Source organism: Perognathus longimembris, unplaced genomic scaffold (assembly GCF_023159225.1).
Source record: "Perognathus longimembris pacificus isolate PPM17 unplaced genomic scaffold, ASM2315922v1 HiC_scaffold_5318, whole genome shotgun sequence".
Taxonomy (NCBI): Eukaryota; Metazoa; Chordata; class Mammalia; order Rodentia; family Heteromyidae; genus Perognathus; species Perognathus longimembris.
In genome coordinates, this window is record NW_025960732.1 from 68,657 (window position 1) to 86,218 (window position 17,562).

Here is a 17,562-nt window from a genome sequence, read left to right on the forward strand (position 1 = left end):
GACTCTACTTCCAATATTCAGATGCTTTGTTGGAGGTGAGAGTCACATGGACTTTCCTGCCTGGGCTGGCTTTGAACCGTGATCCTCCAGATCTCAGCCTCCTGAGCAGCCGGGTGTCAGGTGTGAGCAGCAGCCCAGGGGCTCAGATCCTCTTTTTTGAAGGCATGAAAAGGCCTTTCTGGGCTCCCACATCCGGATATGACTCTCATAGCTGGGTGATCCCCACTTAAGGCGTGGCCTGCTGAGGTGCTTCTCCCTGGGCCAGGCCGGGCCGCTCACGGCCTTTGGGGCGGAGCCGCCTCCACCTCCTCCTCCCGCGCGGAAAGCGAGAGGGGGCGTGGCCGGCGCCGGGTGCCTGGCGAGGAAGCAGGAAGCCCGGGGAGACCCGCGGGTGGGCACCGCGGCGAGGCGCCATGGCCGCCGGAGACCCGGGCGCGGGGTTTGTGTCCCGGGGTCTGACGAGGGCGCGGGCGTCGGCCCCGACCGCGGCCTCGCCCGCGCTGACCCCAGCCCCGGACCCCGCGCTGAGCCAGCCCCCCGCCCCGTCGTCGCCGTCGCTGTGCCAGGGCCCCGCGCTGACTCCGGCCCAGGCTGCCCTGCCCCTGGCCGCCCTGAACGTGAGCGTGCGCCGCCGCCTGGCCCTGCACCTGAACCCGCGCACGCCCGTGGCCGCCGACTGGACGGCGCTGGCCGAGGAGATGGACTTCGAGTACCTGGAGATCCGGCAGCTGGAGACGCGGCCCAACCCCACCGCCGCCCTGCTGGATGCCTGGCAGGTCCGGCCCGGGGCCTCGGTGGGCTGCCTGCTGAGGCTGCTGGCCAAGCTGGGCCGGGAGGACGTGCTGCAGGAGCTGGGGCCGGGCGTGGGTGAGTGGGCCCGGGAGACCCCCGAGGACCCCGGTGGGGAGATGGACCCTCCCCCCCAGGGGTGGCCAGCCACACTGCAGTGGGCCGCCTGCTGGCCAGGCTGGGCCGGGAGGACGGTGCTGCTGGAGCTGGGGCCGGGCGTTAGTGAGTGGGACAGGACCCCCGGACTGGGGGGAACCTGGGTGGGGAGATGGACCCTGGGGGGTAGCCAGCCACTGCCTCCTTCCCCGGCAGTGGAGGACTGCAACAAGTACATTCGGAAGCAACAGCAGCTGGAGACTGAGAAGCCCTTGCAGGTGGCTCGGGTGGACAGCAGCGTCCCCAGGACTGAGGAGCTGACGGGCATCACCACCCTGGACGACCCGCTGGGTGAGCGCTGTGGGGAGGATCCCCATGCTAGGAGGGTCCGGGGAAGAGAGCTTGGCAAAGCCAACTTTCATGATGGGGGAACCTCAGTTTCCCCAGACTGATGGGAGCCTATGCTGGGGGAGAGGGGGCTCACCCTTGTGAGCCTTCCCCAGCCACTCAGGATTTTGAAGCCAACCTGGGCAGAAAAGCCCTTGAGACTCTGTGGCCAGTGAGCCACCAAAAAGCCAGAAGTGGAGGTGTGGGTTCCAAAGTGGCGGAGTGCCAGACTTGCCCAATAACAATAATCAACAATAATAAGCTGGTTGGGGCTGTGGCTTAGTGGTAGAGTGCTTGTAGGAAGCCCTGGGTTTGATTCCTAAAGCAGCACCACATACACAGAAGAAGCAGCCTTGGAGTGGCGCTGTGGGCTCACGTGGTAGAGTGTGTTAGCCTTGGGCAAAAAGAAGCTCAGGGACAGTGCTCAGGCCCCGAGTTGAGTTCAAGCCCCAGGAATGGCAAAGTAAATAAATAAATAAGCAAGGGGAAAGTACCCAGCACATGAGTTCAAGTCCTAGTGTACACACACACTTGGTGCCCATGGTTCATGTCTGTTATCCTTAGCTACTCAGGAGGCTGAGATCTGAGGATTGCAGTTCAAAGCCAGCCCAAGCTGGAAAGCTCATAAGACTTATCACCAGTGAACCCCCAGAAAAAGCTGGAAGTGGTGGCTGTGGTTCAAGTGGTAGAGTGCTTGCCTTGAGCACAAAAGAGGCTCAGGGAGAGCGCCCAGGCCCTGAGTTCTAGTTGGTATCATCATCCTCACATTTCTGTGGAGTTATCCCCCACTCTCCCACTGGTGGTGGGGCTTGAACTCAGGGCCTGGGCACTGTCCCTTAAGCTTTTATGCTGGAGGCTAGCAATACTCTACCCACTTGAGCCACAGCGCCACTTCTGGTTTTCTGGTGATTCATTGGAGATGGAGAGAGTCTCAAGGACTTTCCTGCCCCGGCTGGCTTTGAACCTTGATCCTCACATCTCAGCATCCCATGTAGGTGGGATGACTGGCGTGAACCATGGGTGCCCACATTGTGCAGAGGTCTCACCATTCCCCACCTTGCGCCCTTCCGCCCAGGACAAACACCAGAGTGTTTCGATGCCTTCATCTGCTACTGCCCCAATGACCTCCAGTTTGTGCAGGAGATGATCCGGCAGCTGGAGCAGACCGACCACCGGCTGAAGTTGTGCGTGTCAGACCGCGATGTGCTTCCCGGCACTTGTGTCTGGTCCATCGCCAGTGAACTCATCGAGAAGAGGTTACCTGGGGGGGTTGGGGTGGGTGGGGTGGACAGGTGTGTGAAGCTCCCTGATGTGTTAAGCCCTCAAGGAGGCTGTGCCTACACTAAATGAAGTCACCACAGTGCCTGCTTCCTTCCAGATGCCGCCGGATGGTGGTGGTGGTCTCAGATGATTACCTACAGAGCAAGGAGTGTGACTTCCAGACAAAATTTGCACTCAGCCTCTCTCCAGGTAAACTGAAGCCTACCTCAGGCTAGAGAACAGTAGATCCGGTTAGTTCCCTCCCCCCCACCCCCAACTGTCCCAAGATGCCTTCCTCTATTTTACTTTACTTGATCTTTTTGTCCCTCCTGGGCTTGAACGCAGAGCCTAAGTGCTGTCTCTGAGCCTCTCTGTGCTCAAGGTTAGTGCTCTACCACTTTGGGCCACAGCACCACTTCTGGCTTTTTCTAAGTAGTGTATAGGAGATAGTCTCACAGACTTTCCTGCCCAGGCTAGCTTTGAACCACGATCCTCCAGATCTCAGCCTCCTGAGTAGCTAGGATGACAGGTGCAAGCCACCAGTGCCCAGCGTGGATGCTGGAGGTCTTTGGCCATGTGAGAATAAGCACACTTGTGTGTCTCTTTATGTAAGCACGTGCCACAGAGGCTGAGCTGCTGGAGGGCGAGTTCTGCCCCCCTCCCATTGGGTTCTAGGGCTGCCTGTGTCCAGGCAGGGGTCTGATGGTGGCTTCCTTCTCCCCTGCCCGTAGGTGCACATCAGAAACGTCTGATCCCCATCAAGTACAAGCCCATGAAGAAGGAGTTCCCCAGCATCCTCCGCTTCATCACCGTCTGTGACTACACCAACCCATGCACCAAGTCCTGGTTCTGGACCCGCCTGGCCAAGGCCTTGTCCTTGCCTTAATGGGGGCATCTGGACCATGGAGGAGGGCCTGAACCATAGGGGTGCCCTAAATGTGCCTTACTCCCCTTCACCTTTTATTTCTCTGAGACCTGGCAGCTCCAAGCTGCACCCGAGGAGCAAGGAGGGAAAATCAGAGTGGAGCTCTGTGCGATCACAGCAGGAACTGTCTCAGGGGTGCCCTGGAGAGACCATTTTGGGGTTCAGAGGGTGTATGTAGGAGGAACCTAGGCCCCCTCGCTCTCATCCTCGGGGTGGATCCCTCCCTAAGCCTGGCCCGCCAAGCTCCTCCTCTTGTTGGCATACAGACCCCTGCCAGCCTCTGACCCCTGATCTACGGACAGATCTGAGCAATTGGGGATGTCCAGGGGATAATGAGTACTGCACGGTCAGACCCAATGTAGAAAGGGGCCTGGGCCCTGAGTGTGTCCATTCTATCTGAGCGGCCATGGTCTCTCCCTGGCAATGTCAGGAGAAAAGCTTTCTCCTTGTGCCACCACTCACACACAGAGTGAGCCCCAACAGCTTCTTTCCCTCCTTCCTCTGGCCTTCCTTCCCTCCCTTCCTCTCTTCCCTCCTTTTCCATCCTTTTGTTCCTTCCTTCTTTCCTCCCTTCCCTTCCCTTTTCCATCCGCCCCTCCCTCCTCCCTCCCTCCTTCCTTGCCTCCCCTCTCCTTTTCCTCTCTTTCCCCCTCCTTCCTCCCTCTCTCCTTCCTTCCTTTCCCTACCCTTCCCTTCCTCTTCTTCCTTTCTCCCTCCCTCTCTCCCCTTCCCTCCCTCCTTTGTATATTGGGTATTTTAAAGCAATTTGGAATATGTCTTTTTTTACATCCATTTTATATGCTTCATGATGACATCCATGAGATCTGAGAACTGCATATCAATTTTCTAAATCCTAGGTTTATAATAAAGGCTGTTCTATTTTGTGTGTGTGTATGTGTGTGTGCGTGCGCACGTGCACTAAGGAATTGGAAATGGTAAGATGGGACACCACTGGCCAGGTAGGACAGCCTGGCACTGTGGATGGCTTGGTTTATGGAACTGGCAGAACTTTCTAGATACCTGGGTGACGCTGCTGTCAGATCTGGCTTAGGAGCCTGCTCCCCAGATCCATCCTACTTATTCCTTGAGTCACAACTTGTGCCTAGAATCTAGTTTTTAGACACCAGTCCCCCCTCCCCAAGTTTCCTCCCAGAAACAAGGCGATTGCAAAAGGACTATGGCAGAGAACAGATCAGATCAAAGGGTACAGATACAACAGGGGTGGGGGAGATTTTTAGCTAGTTCACAGGATCCAGCAAAAGCATCTTTAAAAAAAAAACAAAAACTGGTTGGTTGTGGGACTCAGGACCTGGGCTGGGCTCTGTCCCTGAGCTGCTTTTGCTCAAGGCTAGTGTTCTACCGCTGGAACCACAGTTCCACTTCTGGTTTTTTGAGTGGTTTGTTGGAGATGAGTCTCTCACGACTTTCCTGCCCCAGGCTGGCTTTGAACTGTGATCCTCAGATCTCAGCTAGGATGACAGGCGTGAGCCACCACAACCCAGATGTTGTGAGGGGGCAATTTGACAAATGGAAAAAAAAAAAAAAAGACAAAGGAAATGTGTGCCAAGTGGAAGGAGAGACTCTGGGCTCCTGGAATGTCCCTGTCTTTACAAGACTGAACCTGGTCATCTTCCCAAACCTGGTCAGCTTCCTGAGCCTAACCACCAATGCCTGCAGTGCACTGCTTCAACTTATGCCAAGAAAGTATCGAGGACAATTATTGTAAGTGAGGAGACTTGGAAGCAGATGTGTGGCTCAAGTGGGAGGGCATCACGATTGAGTGAAAAAGCCAAGAAAGGAGCACCAGGCCCAGAGTTCAAGCCCCAGTAAGGGCAAAAAGCATTACAGGTTTATGGGACACCTGTAATCCATGCTACTCAGGAGACTGAGATATGATGTTCCAGATTTGAAGCCAATCTGGGCAGACAAATCAGTGCAATTCGAATTTCCTATTAACCAGCACAAATAATGCCTGAAATGGTGCTGTGGCTCAAGAGGTAGAGCACCAGCTTTGAGTAAAACAGCTAAGGGACAGTGGCCAAGTCCTGAGTTCAAGCCATAGTCATGCCACCAGGGTGTGTGTAAGGAAAAAATGTTTAAAAAGCAGAATAATTGATGTAGAATGATAAGGTAGCTTGGGGCAGATAGAATCATCAGGGTTCACTTGGAGTGCACCATGGCTCTTCCTTGTGTCTAGGCAGAAGGAACTATTAGAGCCCTGTGCTGAGAAAGTGCTGGGTTAAATTCGTGCACCTTGCAGATTAGGGAAGTGAACAAGCAAGCCCAACATTTCATTTTCAGGAAACCAAAACAAAAAACCAAGGGAAACGACAGCTGGCTGACAGGTGTGTGAGCCCTCAGAACTTTTTCTTCTCTGAGCTCAAACCTCTTCTTGACTCATTCCATCTCATTTTTTTTTTTTAAATTTGGTGTCACTCCTGGGGCTTGAACTCAGAGCCTAGGCACTTGTCCAGGAGCTTTTGTGCTCAAGACTGGCACTCTACCACTTGGTTGAGCCACAACATCATTTCCGGCTTCTTAGTAGTTGGTTGGAGATAAAGAGTCTCATGGACTTTCCAGTCCAGGATGGCTTTGAACTGTGATTCTCAGATGTCAAGCTCCTGAGTAGCTAGGATGACAAGTATGAGCCTAGCTCACCCGTCCTACATTTTAGAGCTCTTTTTACATTTAATTTGTGTGGTTTCTTTACTTAACCATTATAAAATAATAGATCTTGGGGGCTGGGGATATGGCCTAGTGGCAAGAGTGCTTGCCTCGTATACATGAGGCCCTGGGTTCAATTCCCCACCACCACATATATAAAAAAAAATGGCCAGAAGTGGCGCTGTGGCTCCAGTGGCAGAGTGCTAGCCTTGAGCAAAAAGAAGCCAGGGAACAGTGCTCAGGCCCTGAGTCCAAGCCCCAGGACTGGCCAAAAAAAAACCAAAAAAACAAAATAATAGATCTTGGTGTTCTTGGATACATGTACAAGTGTATTCTGGGCACAGTTGGTTCTTTTTTGGTAGTCAATAATCAAACTCATTTCCAAAGACCTCACACCCAAAGCTCTCCCTCTTTCTCCTCCTCCTCCTCCTTCTTGTGTGTAGGTACTGCGGCTTGAACTCGGGGCCTGGGCACTGTTGCTGAACTTTTTCACTCAAGGCTAGTGTTCTACCACTTTGGGTCACAGCTCCATTTCTGGCTTTTTGGTGGTTCATTGGGGAGTAAGACTCTCACAGATTTTCCTGCCTGGGCTGACTTTAAATCATGATTCTCCAGATCTCAGCCTTCCTCATTAGTTAAAGGACATACATGTGTCAGTCACAGACTCCAGGTTATGCACATAATTTCCAGAGAGTGAAAGGCAATATCTAAAAGTCTACCCATGGTCTTTACTCTGCCCAACAATCCCAGGTTTTATCTCTAAGGCATGGCAATGAAGATGTCATTCTACACATGAGATGTCTCTCATCTCTTGAGATGTCTCCCATCTCTATGGGAATTTACATACATATGTATAATTATATATGAATATTATTACTTATTGCTATATATTCCCAATTGCTCTTTCTATATTATATATATATATACACATTTTTAAATTAAATTTAATTTTTTTGCCAGCCCTGGGGCTTGAACTCAGGGCCTGGGCACTGTCCCTGAGCTTCTGTTGCTCAAGGCTAGTACTCTACTACTTGAGCCACAGCACCATTTCTGGCTTTTTCTGTATATGTGTAGAGGAATTGAATCCAGGACTTCATGCATGCTAGGCAAGCACTCTACCACTAAGCCACATTCCCAACCCCTATATGTTACTGTACATATTCTGTCTTCTCTGTAGGAATATATATATATATATAAATGCATGTCATTTACAATTAAATATATGTAATATTATTGTTTATTATCTATTATGTATATTCCCAGTCTTCTCTGTGGGAATTTATATGTATATATGAGTATACACATATATAAGCTTGTCATATATTATATAACATGTAATATTACCGTTTATTACTTATATTATTATATTATACATACTATATATGTAATATGTGTATGTAATAGTATATTATTGTTTATTATTTATAACTAACATATGTTCAGTCTGCATTATATATTCCGTCTTCTCTGTGGGAACTTATATCTGTATGTTATATATAATTATATATGTATTAATGCTTATTATTTATTATATAGTGCCAGTCTATCCATTATTAGATATATTCCCTGTCTTCTCTGTGGGAATATATATACAAATATGTTATATATAATTATATATTCGAGCCCCATGACAGCCAAAAAAGATATATTATTATACATTTGTTTTATGTGTTGTTATTTATATTCCCAGTCTTCTCTGTGGGAATTTACATATAATTGTATATTGTATATGACATTATTATTATGTTACTACATGTCTTATATATATTACAAGTATAATTACAAATATATATATATGTAGGCACCTGATACACTCATGGCTGAAACCAACTTCTACAGCAAGGCTGTGGCTGCCATAGTGTGTATCCTTCCCGTTTTCGAGGTCGCCAAACACACACCCCGAACTCCTCCACTCTCGGGGGCTTTCATCCGACCTCTGGAGCCGAAGCTGCGCCTGGCGGAAGGCGCCCCAGTCCTGGGGAGGGCGCTGTGGAGCACTTCCGTCTCGGCGCCGATGACGTCACGCGGGCGACTTCCGGTCAGCCCCTTATCCCTTCAATCCACCACCTGCTCCCCCTTCCCCCCCCATCCTGACCCTGGTTGGCGGTGGTTCCCCGTCTCCCCTCCACAGGCTGCTCCACACCCCCTCGGCTCTGGGTCCGCACGTCTCCGGGGAGTGACGCTTCACGCCGTGACGTCACCACAGGGCGGAAGGTTAAAGGAGCCCGGGAGTAACTCCTGATTGACGTCCGCGCCCGCCTATGACCCGTCACGCCCCACCTGAAGCCTGACCAATGACAGCGACGCCAGAGGCCGCAGTGGGGAGGAGCCCCAGCGGTTACCGAGCGGTCCCGCCCCTCCCGCCCAATCACGAGCGTGCCGCCATGTTTAGTGTGGCGGAAACTCCTCCGCGCGGGAGGCTGCTGGCTTTGCTCTGACGCTCAGAAACACTCGAGAGGAACTTCTTCCTAAGAGCTACTTCTCTTCCACCTCCCATCTTACCCCCTCCGTCCGCGAGAGGACGGCTTACCCGCTGGCCGTGTATCCAGCCACACCTAAGATGGCGACCCGAAGGGCCTCCCGGCGAGGGGGCGTGTCCGCCCTTCCGGCGCGGTGACGTCAGCGCGCTGCGTGCGGCCGGCAGGTGGTGGGAGAGCAGGGAAAGTTGGGCGCTGTGCGCCGAGGGCTCGGGGCGGAGAGGGCGGGACGGCGGCCGAGGGGCCGGGCCTGAGGTGAATCTGCTTGGCGGCGGCGGCTGGGAGCCACGGGCAGCCTGCGCTCGGGAGTCCAGGCTTGAGTGGGAAGGAGAAGAGCGGAGGCGCGGGACGAGGAGGCTTCGCAGGCCAGGCCCGCCGCTCCGCCGGCGCGGTGACCCCGCGGCTCCCCCGGCCCGGTCCGGCCCGGCCCGGCGCGGCGCGGTGCGGTGCGGCCCGAGGCGGTTGGCGCCGGGAAGACGCGCGGCTTGAGGGACACCTCCGGCGGCCGTCATGACCGAGGACTCGGCCCCCCTGCCCTGGTCCATCAACCGGGACGACTACGAACTGCAGGAGGTGATCGGTGAGCTAAGGGGAGGACCCGGGGGGAAATGAGGGTACGGCGTGGGGGGAGGGACCGCGGGAGGCGGGGACGGGGATCCCCTCCCCTCCCCGCATCCGGAGAGGAGCTGGGGAGAAAGGGGCGTCTCGGGGCGACCCCATGCTTTTTTCTTTAGGGTGCTCTTGAAGCCCCTCCCCCCCGGGTGGGGGAGCTGTGGGGGGCGGGGCGAGGGGGTGGAGGGGACCCCGATCCTGGGGGTGACCCCGTGCTGCTTCTTGGGGGGAGGGCTCTCTCGAAGCCCCTCCCCCTTGGGGTTGGGTGGGGGGGCGAGTCGAGGGGACCCTCTCTTCCCTCTGAGTGGAAGTTTGTGGGACCTGCCTGCCTGCTTGGTGATCGCGCCACGAGTGACCAGACCAACGTGGTCTAGAGAGAAAAGTCTTTAAGCTTGGGCGAGGCCAAGCCTTTTGCCAGTGACAGTTCGCGAAGTGGGCTATAGATGGAATGGGGGGGGGGGGCGCTGTGGTCCATTGGGACCCGTGGGTGGAGGGGGCGGGGTGGGTGTTGATAGAACAGGAGTAACAACCTGGGTTATGGATGAAATGGAGTGAGATCTGCGATAAGTTGCAGGCCTTTTGCGAGGGTTGTTTGATAGGTGATCAAACACACAGGAGCGACAGACATGTCCTATAAAGAAAAGTGTGGGTGCAGGGGAAATCTGTGATCCACGGGGCCTATGGGTGGGGGGATTATGAGTGTGATCAATGGCCTATAGAAGAAAGTGTAAGGTGCAGGGCAAGGGTGTTGTGCAAAATGGGTTCATGAGTGAAATGCGGGTGGGCAGAGTGCTTTTCAGTTTCTTTGAGCACCCATGCAGAGAACCCCTGAAGTGACCCCAACCAAGCAAAGGGGGTGCAGACATGGCAGAGCCAAGGGAGCTGTAGGTTACCACCACCCTGAGCCTGGAAGGTCCTTTGAAAACTCTCAGGGAGGCTGGGCAGTTATTAAGTAGCCAGGGGCCCAGTGGCACATGCCTGTAATCCCAGCTACTCCAGAGAGCTGAGATCCCAAGGATCATGGTTTGAAGCCAGCCTGGGCTAAAAGTCCATGGATCTCTGCTCTCTAATGAATTACTAAAAAGCTGGAAGTGGAGGTGTGGCTCAAGTAGTAGAACATCAGACTTGAGTGATAACATTACAGAAATAGTGCTCATGCCCAGAGTGCAAGCCCCAAGTACTGCCTCAAAGTAAAGTCCAGGATTAAAAGGATGTGGTTTGGGCTGGTGGAAGGAAGAAACTAAAATAGGGCAAACCTGAAGACTGAGGAGGATTTCAAGGAAAATCATTTTACTGATATTAAGTTGAGCACTGAAAAATGAGAAAAGAGTTTTATTTAAGAGCCTGGGGAAGTTTTTTTTTTTTTCTTTTATGTTTGTGCTGATATAGGGGCTTTAACTCAGGGAAGGTTGGCCCTCTGCCACTGCCAGAATTTTTATTTATTTATTTATTTTGCTGGTTAATTGGAGATTGGAGTTTCACAAACCTTCTCGGCTGAGGCTGACTTTGAACCATGATCTTCACATCTCAGTTTCCTGAGTAGTTAGGATGATAGGCGTGAACCACCACCAGGAAAAATCCCCCCCCCCCCCCACACACACACAGAGGAATAAGGAAAGGCAAAAGCCCTGGGGAAGGCAAAGAGCTTGATGTGTGTTTGTGTGGATGGAGATCTGAGGCAGCGCCACAGTTAGTCTTGGTAAAGAGCTTGGAATTTTCTTTCAAGTGTGTCATCGGAGGGTTCCAGTCAGGGAGGGATGTGACATGATCCCATAGGTGTGGCTGCTCTGTGCACGGTGTGTGGATTTGAAGGGAGTCCAGGAATACCAATCGGCAGAAAGCAAAAACTTGTACAAACACGGTTGGAATTCTGAAGGGCAGTGATTGAGGGGAGCCCGAGGGCAGGGAATGATGGGAGTATTGGCTGGACAGTAACTCAGTGACCCTAGACATTAAAAATAAAAAAAAAAAGGTGGATTTAGCTAAACACAGCCGGCAGCTGACATTCTTGTGTATTGGAAGAAGAAAAGAATTGTCTACTTTAACCACCATCTTGCCCCCAGAGTTGTTTTGTTGTATGTGTGTGTTTACTTTCGATGCTGGTACTGGGGCTTGAACTCAGGGCCTGGACACTGTCACTTAGCTCTTTCCACTCAAGGCTGATGTTCTACCACTTGAGCCACAGCTCCATTTCTGGCTTTTTGTTGGTGAACTGAAGATAAATGTCTCACAGACTTTCCTGCCCTGGCTGGCTTCGATGATCCTCAGCCTCATGAACAGCGAAGCTTAGAGGCTTGTGACACTGGTGCTTGGCCACAAATCTCATTTTTGTTTCTAGAAATCTGTTTTTGTTTTTTGTGGTACCAAGGGATTGAACCCAGGTTCTTAAGCATGCTAGGCAAACATTCTACCCCTAAGCCACCTTCCCAGCCTCAGTGATTTTTTTTGTTTGTTTGTTTAGTGAATGGACAACGTTGTTCAGTCATCACCACAGGCCAGTTTTAGAACATTTCCATCATTCCAAAATGATGCCTCACACTTGTTTGTAGCAACTCCCTTTTCTCACCCCTTGCCCTGGGCGACTTCACCCCCTCCCCCCATAAAATCTGCTTTCTGTCTCTGTAGATCAGATCTTTCACAACATGTCATGTAAGTGTCATCATATAGCCTGTAGTTATTTGAGTTGGTTTCCTTTGATTGTGCTTATGTTTTGTTGAGGAGTCAGTTAAGGGACTTGAGGCCGCTATCCCTGAGATTCTCCCTCCCCCCCACCTCCCCACCCCTCAGGGCCTGGGCGCTGTCCCTGAGCTGCTTTTGCTCAAGGCTAGCACTCTACCACTTGAGCTACAGCACCACTTCCGGCTTTTTCTGTGTATGTGGTACTTAGGAATCCAACCCAGGGCTTCATGCATGCTAGGCAAGCACTCTACCACTAAGCCACATTCCCAGTCACAATTAGAAATCTTGTAAAAATTAAATATTTGGAGCTGGGGGTGGGTGGATGGTGCCTCTAATCCTAGCTACTCAGGAAGCTGAGATCTGGGGATTGTGGTTTCTCTTACCTCCAGTTAACCACTAAAAAAAATGGAAGTGCAGTTGTGTGTGGCTTAAGTGGTAGAGTGTCAGTTTTGCCACTACCAGCTTAGAGAGAGAGAGAGAGAGAGAACAAAGCTGATTTTTACTTCTTATTGGAACATGGCTGCTTTTTTTTCCCTTTCTCTTTTGCTTGATGTAAGGATTTTTTTTTTCTATGTAAGGATTTTAATCTTAGCTGTGGTATAGGGCACTTCTACAAGGCCCTGCTGTCTCTCCACCAGGGAACTGCCAGTTCTATGGTATGATGGCAGAGATGAGAACCAGTCTGGCATGGAAGGGCTGCTTTGCATGGTGGCTTTCATTGTCTTGTCTTGAAACGTTGCTATAAATATTGACTGTTGATTGGGTTTAGAAAAAGCATAAAAACTTCCAATGAAGCTTCCCCCCCACTCCCTCTCCCCAAAAGGTGGTGTGATTGGCATAGCTTTAGCAAAGGCAGCCTACTAGCTTTAGTCTCTACTTTGCAATCCTCTGCTTTTACTTTATTAATTTATTTTCACTAGCTTAGTTTATCATGATTATGGTGTGTGTGTGGGTGGGGTGGGTGGGTGGGTGGGTGGCTTGAACTCAGGGCCTCACACTCTTGCTTAGCATTTTCTCTCAAGGCTGGTGCTCTACCACTTGAACCATGCCTCCCTTTCCAGCTTTTTGCTGGTCATTTGGAGATACAAATGTCTTGGATTCATTTCCCCATGGCGGCTTCTGAGCTATGATCCTCAGCTCTCAGCCTCCTGAGTAGCTAGGCTGAGAGGAGGCATGAGAAACCGCACCCCACTAGCTACACGTTTTCATGTTTAAAGTTGTGCTGTGTAAATAAAGCTTCCTCTAGTCTCAGCTAGAGGCTCACTTCTAGCCCCAACAGAAATGTGAAGCACTTCATGCTCTATTAATAGAATGATGACCAATAGTTTATTTCTCCTATGATTAGAAGACTCCTCTTAGGTAACATTGTCATTGAGGCAGACATTAGACCAATTGTTTCATAGGGTTATATCAAATAAGGATCACATTTGGAAACAAATACAATGGTCTGAGAAGATACTTTTTCCCTATTTGTCTATTTGCTTAATTATTTATTTTTGTCAATCATGGGGCTTAAACTCAGGGCCTCTACCACTTTGAGCTACAGCTCCACTTTGGTTTTCTGGTGGTTCATTGGAGGTCAGAGTCTCATAGACTTTCCTGCCCCAGCTGACTTTGAACCACAGTCCTCCAGATCTCAGCCTTCTAAGTAGCTAGGATGACAGGCGTGCGCCATTGGCATCTGACAAGTTGTAAGATAGTTGGTCCTTCTCTATCTTCAATGTTGTGTTCCCTATTTTATTCATTCATTCATTCATTCAGTTAGTTTCTGTCTGCTGTCTCTGTCTCTCTCTCGGTCTTCTTTTGTATCAGATTCTTGGCAAAGCTGAGTTGCATCCCCTTTCCAGAGACTCTCCCAGGTGGGCTTTATTCGATGACTTCTGCTTTTGTGGCACAGTCTGGATTGTTGTCATTTCATCAGTTGTAAGGGAATTCCAGGAGACAAAACTTTTTACTGTAGAAAAACGTTATTTAAAACAAAATAGGGAAAAGGAGAGTGAAACTTTTGAGTCATGTTGGACACTGGCTGGTCAGAAAGCCAAGATCTACAGATAGCAATTTGAAATGACCCCAGGCAGAAAAGTCCCAGGGACTCACCTCCAACTAGCCAACCAAAAGCTGGCAGTGGAGGCATGGCTCAAGTGCGAGAGCCAATCAACACCGGGAGCTCCTGAGTTCTAGCCTTAGGCCTGGGGCTTGAACATTCACACATAAAACCCTGACCCAGTGAGTTGCTTTTGCTAAAGCCAGGTGAGTCATAACCTGGCATTTTTTTTTTAAATTTTATGTTTGTGTGTGTGTATGTATGTGTGGGTGTGTCTGTGTGTCTCTGTCTGTGTGTGTGTGTGTGTGTGTGTGTGTGTGTGTGTGTGTGTGTGTGTGTGTGTGTGTGTGTAGGGCTTGAATTCAGGGCTTGGGCACTGTCCCTGAGCTCCTTTTACTCAAGGCTAGCACTCTTACCACTTGAGCCACTGCGTCACTTCCGGCTTTTTCTGTGTATGTGGTACTGAGAAATCAAACCCGGAGCTTCATGCCTGTTAGCCAAGCACTGCACTGCCAAGCCACATTCCCAGCCCAAAGAATAGTATCACTGGATGGATGAACATTACATGGAATTCATCTTTTTTTTTTGTCACTTGTGGGGCTTGGGTGCTGTCCCTTAGCTCTTTAGCCTCAAGACTAGCACTCTGCCGCTTGAGCTGCAGCTCCACTTGGGCTTTTTAGGTGGTTAATTGGGGATAAAAGTCTCAGGTGCTTTATCTGCTCCAGTGCCCCAATGGCTTCTAATTTTGATCCTCAGATCTCAGCTTCCTGTGTAGGATTACAAATCTCTCTGCGGGAGGAGAAGGCTCAGCTAGCTCTCAGATTAGAATTGGAATTTAAATATGGCACTAAAAGCCAATAACTTCATTTGACCCAGCAATTGGTTAACTTCAATTTCATTTGAAGAGGTATTGAAACATTGTGGAGTTCTAGCTTCCAGGCCAACAATGGTCTTACCTTGTTACATTGTTTCCTTTGTTACATTATTTGACATACATTGCTTTGTGAATGTTGGGAGTAATGAGGCAATGTGTCGAGACTGAGCTATATTTCTTTTTTCATTTTTATTTTTTGTACCACTACTAGAATGTGAACTCAGAGCCTGGCACTCTTTGCTTTCTGCTCAATGTAGGCGCTCTACCACTTGAGCCATACCTCTACTTCCAGCTTTTTACTGGTGAATGGGACATAAGAGTCTCACCAAGTTTTCTGCTCATGTTGGCTTCGAACCACAGACCCTCAGATCTCACTCTCTCTCCTGAGTCGCTAGGATTCCTGGCACTGGTCCTGGGTCTAGACAAGATGTTTGTTTTTTTTTTGGCCAGTCCTGGGCCTTGGACTCAGGGCCTGAACACTGTCCCTGGCTTCTTCCCGCTCAAGGCTAGCACTCTGCCACTTGAGCCACAGCGCCGCTTCTGGCCGTTTTCTGTATATGTGGTGCTGGGGAATCGAACCTAGGGCCTCGTGTATCCGAGGCAGGCACTCTTGCCACTAGGCTATATCCCCAGCCCTAGACAAGATGTTTTTGATCAATAACTATCCTTTCACTACACGGGACTATTACAGTGAAATCCCCTTGTACAGTTAATATATACTAGGGGGGGAAAGACTTGACAAGTTTTGTTTTGCCTCAAGCAAGTAAAATACTTTCCTTGAAAACAATCCCACTACTTGATTAATCAACCAGTATTTATTGAAGTCCTATTATGTGATAGGCACCATGTTTGATGCTGGAGAGGAAAGCAGGTAGGAGTGGGGTTTGAGTCTGCCAAGGCTGGAGGTGGTTGTATTTTTTTTTTTTTTTTTGTCAGTCCTGGGGCTTGGACTCAGGGCCTGAGCACTGTCCCTGGCTTCTTTTTGCTCAAGGCTAGCACTCTGCCACTTGAGCCACATCGCCACTTCTGGCCATTTTCTGTATATGTGGTGCTGGGGAATCGAACCCAGGGCCTCATGTATACGGGGCAAGCACTCTTGCCACTAGGCCATATCCCCAGCGTGGTTGTATTTTTAAAATAGGTCCTGGAGGCCAGGCACGGTGGCTCACGGCTGTCTTCCCAGCTACCCAGGAGGCAGAGACCTGAAGGTCCCAGTTCAAAGCCAGCCTGGACAGGAAATTCTGTGGGACTCTTTTTGTTTTGTTTTGTTTTGTTTTGTTTTGTTTTTTGCCAATCCTGGGGCTTGAACTCGGCCTGAGCACTGTCCCTGGCTTCTTTTTGCTCAAGGTCATGGGGCTTAAACTCAGAACTTGGTTTTTCACTGTCCTTGAGCTCAAGGCTGGTGGTGCTCTACCACTTGAGCCACAGCGCCACTTCCGGCTTTTTCTGTGTATGTGGTGCTGAGGAATCGAACCCAGGGCTTCATGCATGCTAGAAAAGCACTCTACCACTAGGCCACATTCCTAGTCCCCCTACCCTTTTTTGATCACTTTTATTACATGTGTAGCTTCATGTAACTTACTAAACCACACACAACAGAAGTTCATTATTAGGCTACAGTAATACCTTTATACCCACATCTGCACCCTCTCCCCACACTCCTAACGACCTCTGGCCAGCAGACAGCTGTTCTAGTTGTTCTCTGTCTAGAAGCTTATATTTGATACTACTTGCTCGCTCTCTCTCTGTCTCTCTGTCTCTGTCTCTCTCTCTCTCTGTGTGTCTCTCTCTCTCCCCCCTCTGGCTCTTTTCTTGTCCTGGGGCTTGAACTCAGAGCCTAGGCACTGTCCCTGAGCTATTTGCTCAAGACTAGCACTCTGCCACTATGAGCCACAGCGCCACTTCCTGAAAGACTCGATCCTATTTAAGTTTTCTATTTTAGCAGGCAGTTACCCTATTTAGACTTAGTATTTATCACTTGTCCTACTTTTGTAAGCTTTTAATTGTCATGGTAATTTATTTTTTAGGACTGTTTAGTGCTCTTCCCTCTGTTTCCCTACCCCTCTTCCCTTCCCCTCTTCTTTTCCTTTTCTTCTTTATTTTTCCCCCCAGTACTGGGTCCTGACCGAAGGCCTGGTAGGTAGTGTCCCTTAGCTTTTTTTTGTGCTCAAAGTTAGTGTTCATCCACTTGAGCCACACCTCCATTTCCAGCTTTTGCTGGTTAATAAGAAAGTGAGAGTTTCTCAGATTTGTCTTCTGGCTTCCAACCGTGAACCAGCACCCATCGTCCCATACCCTTTCATAACATGTGTCAGATTATTTTTAGTGCCGGTCACTGGTGGCTCACGCCTATCATCCTAGCTCCTCAGGAGGCTGAGATCTGAGGATCATGGCTTGAAGCCAACCTGGGCAGGAAAATCCATGAGACTCATATTTCCAATGAAACCACCAGAAAACCGGAAATGGAGCTGTAGCTGACAACAACTAAAAACTTGTTTAAAATGTGACAGGATTTTTGTTTTGACAATTTTTTTAAATGCCCTTTTTTAACATCTATTCATCTACGTATTGACCTGCTTACGTGTTCATTTTTAGGAAGCGGAGCAACCGCGGTGGTGCAAGCAGCTTACTGCACACCTAAAAAGGAGAAAGTGGCCATCAAGCGGATCAACCTTGAGAAATGCCAGACCAGCATGGATGAACTCCTGGTACTCAGCACTCACGCAGCCGTCTGTGTTGTGTCTGTGGGGAAAGG

At 50.1% G+C, this 17,562-nt stretch overlaps 2 protein-coding genes across 4 annotated transcripts in view; both read left to right on the forward strand.

Moving 5' to 3' along the window:
* Positions 1-352: 352 nt before the first annotated feature.
* LOC125345116 (myeloid differentiation primary response protein MyD88) lies at positions 353-3,977 on the forward strand. 3 transcript variants are annotated; one of them, XM_048337358.1, is made up of 6 exons: positions 353-867; positions 1,102-1,236; positions 2,348-2,528; positions 2,651-2,742; positions 3,264-3,459; positions 3,591-3,602. In XM_048337358.1, the coding sequence occupies exons 1-5, from the start codon at positions 414-416 to the stop codon at positions 3,416-3,418; spliced, it is 1,017 nt and encodes a 338-aa protein (XP_048193315.1). In that variant the 5' UTR covers positions 353-413; the 3' UTR covers positions 3,419-3,459; positions 3,591-3,602. The 3 variants fall into 3 exon arrangements, with proteins under 3 accessions (XP_048193315.1, XP_048193314.1, XP_048193316.1); XM_048337357.1 differs by having other exon boundaries at positions 3,264-3,977; XM_048337359.1 differs by lacking the exon at positions 353-867 and adding an exon at positions 990-1,011 and having other exon boundaries at positions 3,264-3,977.
* A 4,827-nt stretch (positions 3,978-8,804) lies between these two features.
* Positions 8,805-17,562, forward strand: part of LOC125345114 (serine/threonine-protein kinase OSR1) — a 31,858-nt gene continuing 23,100 nt past the window's right edge. The window contains exons 1-2 of the mRNA XM_048337355.1: positions 8,805-9,178; positions 17,403-17,515. Of these exons, the coding sequence (XP_048193312.1) occupies positions 9,109-9,178; positions 17,403-17,515 (183 nt within the window). The 5' untranslated portion in view covers positions 8,805-9,108. The remainder of the gene's footprint in view (positions 9,179-17,402; positions 17,516-17,562) is intronic.